General features: G+C 49.9%; 2 protein-coding genes across 2 annotated transcripts in view; one reads left to right on the top strand and one right to left on the bottom strand.

Moving 5' to 3' along the window:
• LOC119581816 (procollagen-lysine,2-oxoglutarate 5-dioxygenase 1-like) overlaps nucleotides 1–3312 on the top strand; it is a 123695-nt gene that overhangs the window by 61016 nt on the left and 59367 nt on the right. The window lies entirely within an intron of this gene.
• Nucleotides 579–3312, bottom strand: part of LOC119581817 (immunoglobulin domain-containing protein oig-4-like) — a 33465-nt gene continuing 30731 nt past the window's right edge. The window contains exon 5 of the mRNA XM_037929948.1: nucleotides 579–1693. Coding sequence (XP_037785876.1) covers nucleotides 1538–1693 — 156 coding nt within the window. The 3' untranslated portion in view covers nucleotides 579–1537. The remainder of the gene's footprint in view (nucleotides 1694–3312) is intronic.

Genomic DNA, 3312 nt, shown 5'->3' with positions numbered 1-3312 from the left:
GAACTGAGCTTTGTGTGGGAGAGGATATGAGAGAGGAGGCGCGTTATTTGGCTGGGAGTCCCAGCTTGCACTCCATGCCTCTTCGAGGAGCACGAGTGGATTAACAGAACACATTGCCAACTGTACCTACAGACATGGATACCACGCGGGTGCTAGATTCCGTGCACTCCGCGACTCCACGAGTATCTGGCGCTGAGTGCTAGTTCTGAGCCCGGCCACCTGCTACGACCTCCTTCCTAGCCACTGTGTGGAAAATGAAGCATTTCCCTTGCATATCCTATCTTTAAAGATTTTACTACGTCATGTTCCCTCTGTCGGTGCATTATTTATGGGCCGGATATGAACCCGCGTCCCGCCGGAGGTGGTGGGGGGGCGGGGGGGGCGTTGTGCTGGCGCGGATGCTCGCACCCGGGGGGAGCGAATTCCCTGTCAGACGCGAGCTGAGAATAGGCTACGTCTTGGGGGAACAAGGGGTAATGAGGGTGTGTTGCTGCCTTTTCAGACATGAACTTTGGGTGTAAAATCAGGGATACAGTGGTGAGGGTTAAGATATCATGGTGAATGGCAATGAAAATGTGTTTATATTGATATATTTATTTCATATAGGAAAAAATACATGGTAGTGTTATGATAGTGATTACTGCGGTAATGCCGTGGTACAACACAGCGATCGTGTATACAAGATAAAATATACTGTTGCTTCATGCGAGAGGGATCATGGGTAGAATCGGCCGCCGCGAGTAATGAGGCGAGGCGAGGCGAGCGCTCGTTGCCCCTTGCCCGCGGTCGGGAAGGCGGGGGAGGGAGGAATCGGGCGACGTGCGTGCCTTGTGCGGCGCTCCCCTCTTCTGCGCTCCTAATTGAAACGAAATTCCTATCGTGATATGATTCTCGGGAACCGCGGATTGATGGAGGCTGTCGGAGGAAAACGGAACTTTTGACACTCGGAGGCAAAGGCGGTAGTGTCGCGTTGCCTTAACCGGCAGCACTTGTGTTCCGCCTCCCGCTGAAAAACTTTGTTGAATGAGTTTGGGGGACATTTTTATGCGGAAGGGAAGTGGCAGGTGAGGGGGGGGGGCAGGGAAAGAGACTGGAGCCTCACCTGGCCTAGAGGCGAGACTGCTATATACGCAGCTGTTACCACGATCCCTCAGAATCGACGCCTATCTCTCTCTAATAGTTTTGTGTTTTGTGGATGGGAGTCGGCTCTGCCGTGCACGTGTGGTAACGCCCGGTGCCGTGACAGGAGGCGTTTTGGTAAAGGATCGCCTGTTGGGTAATTCAATACTCCCTCGAACCTTACCAGAGACTATCAGCAAATCTCATCCCTAATGGCCTACTTACGCTGTTATCATTCGCAAGGTTGAGAGAAGCTTCGCTAGAGCTTGGAGTTGATGCTAGCCCGAACGTTTGTTACAGCGCGGCCAAACGTTCCGTCTAGGTGGCGGAAGATGGATCCCTACGTGACTACCTAATGAACAAAAAAAGGACAAACGAGGCCACGCGGACAGCGAGTGACGCAGACGGGCGCGCGATCTTAGAGTCCAGCGGTGTACTGCGTGCGGAAGCCACGGTGGTCGACGGCGTGCTTGTTGTTGGCCTGGCACTCATAGTAGCCCACGTCCATGGGCGTAGCGGGGTCGATCTCCATCTTGCTCTTCAGCTTGTTGTTGCCGATCTCCCACTCATGCACCTGCAAGAGACGCGGCGGTGAGACGTCAGGCGGGCTGTGGCTGACAGGGAAACCCGGCTGTGAGTGAGGATTGGCGACGCCGTTAAGGCGAATGGTACGGGTGATAATGGGAGATTCTGCACTGGTGATTGGGCTGCCGCGTCGAAGGAAATGATAGTATTCCTCTTCTGCAAATGCGAACTTTTTTATTTGTGAGCATGACTGAATTAATACCAAGGATTTTGTGAAGTTATTTCCTATCCGAGATTTTAGCGTGCGCGCCGGGTCTGCGGCGGCGAGGGCGAGGCGCTCATTAAAGAGGAGGCAGAGAAGGAATTAAGAATCCCCGCGGCTCTATACGCTAATACAAATTCAGAACTCGGCCGCTCTTGTTGGAGGTCCTGTGTCAATATTTGCCTTTGATATGAAATTTAATGTCGGCGATGTAAGAGGCCCTGTTAGTTATTGCTTGACGTACGAGGCTTTTTAAGGGTTTAATATTGGTTAGGTAAATGCTGTAGAGTCTGGACAGACAAAGTTTTTAAAGTACAATCATTATAATTTCTCGATAGTTATATCTAGCATTAGATATTAAAGTACCCAGCATACAGCTGATTCTTATGCATAAACGTTTTAGGCAAAGTATATTTCTCGTCATTTCTGTGCCTCGTGTCAAGGTACGCCAGGGGTGAGTAGCACAAATCTTAGGCTGCCGTGATGAATAACCGTACTAATGGCGCTCGAAAGTCGAAGTGGTTTCCGATGTGTACCTGGAATACATGCGAGGAATTCCCCGCTCCAAATTCCCGTCAGACTGACGTTATCGATTTTTGTGTTATGATTATTTTTAGTGTGATGGGGTGCCGTAGTATAGAGAATGAAGTGACGTTTTCCCCTAAGCGTAATAAATTCCTCGGAACGGGTGGTTATGCAGGCGTAAAAACCCATCTCCTAAGCCAGGCAGTCCCTTCCAAATATTAAACCGCATCGCAGCACAGCGAAGTGAACATACAGTGTCAGGGTCTGTTCCAAGAATGTTTTGCGTTTTAGTTGTAACATTTATATGAATTTCAGATAAACTTATAGATCCTGCTGACCTGCATAACTGCATCCTACGAACTGTAGATAGAAATTTCGAATGACAGAATGGGTTACTTGAACTTGGGCAGGTAGGCGGGTAGGCGAGGAAGCAGAAGAAATAATGCAAGAAGACGATAAAACAGAAGACTAAGGTAGAAGGCAGTCCAAGGCACGGAATCGATAGAATGGAACTTAATCCACTTGGTTACACTATATGGGAGTCCCAGGCATTGCCGTAATGATTAAGCAGTTCAGGCTTAAACAGAAGCTTCTTGTTTAAGTTCTTTATGCAGGTTCACCCAGGCGCCGTCCCTGGAGGCAGAGGGGAGGGCACCGAGTTTTTCCAAAATGCGGTGCCTTAAGAGCGGTTGGCGGCTGGAGGAGCGTAAAGCTAATAGAACTCCTGCAGGGATTTACGAGATTATTTACGGAACACTTCCTCATGGATCGCCTTTGAAGAGTTGTAAAGAGGGGGAGTTTGGGGAAGAGAAAATGAAGAACAGACAGCGTAGCTGTGCAAAAGAAGGGCCGGAGGGCGAGGCTGCAGAGAGCACAACACC

Source organism: Penaeus monodon, chromosome 15 (assembly GCF_015228065.2).
Source record: "Penaeus monodon isolate SGIC_2016 chromosome 15, NSTDA_Pmon_1, whole genome shotgun sequence".
Taxonomy (NCBI): Eukaryota; Metazoa; Arthropoda; class Malacostraca; order Decapoda; family Penaeidae; genus Penaeus; species Penaeus monodon.
The sequence above is the reverse complement of the archived record's forward strand: the minus strand, read 5'-3'. Positions and strand labels throughout refer to the sequence as shown.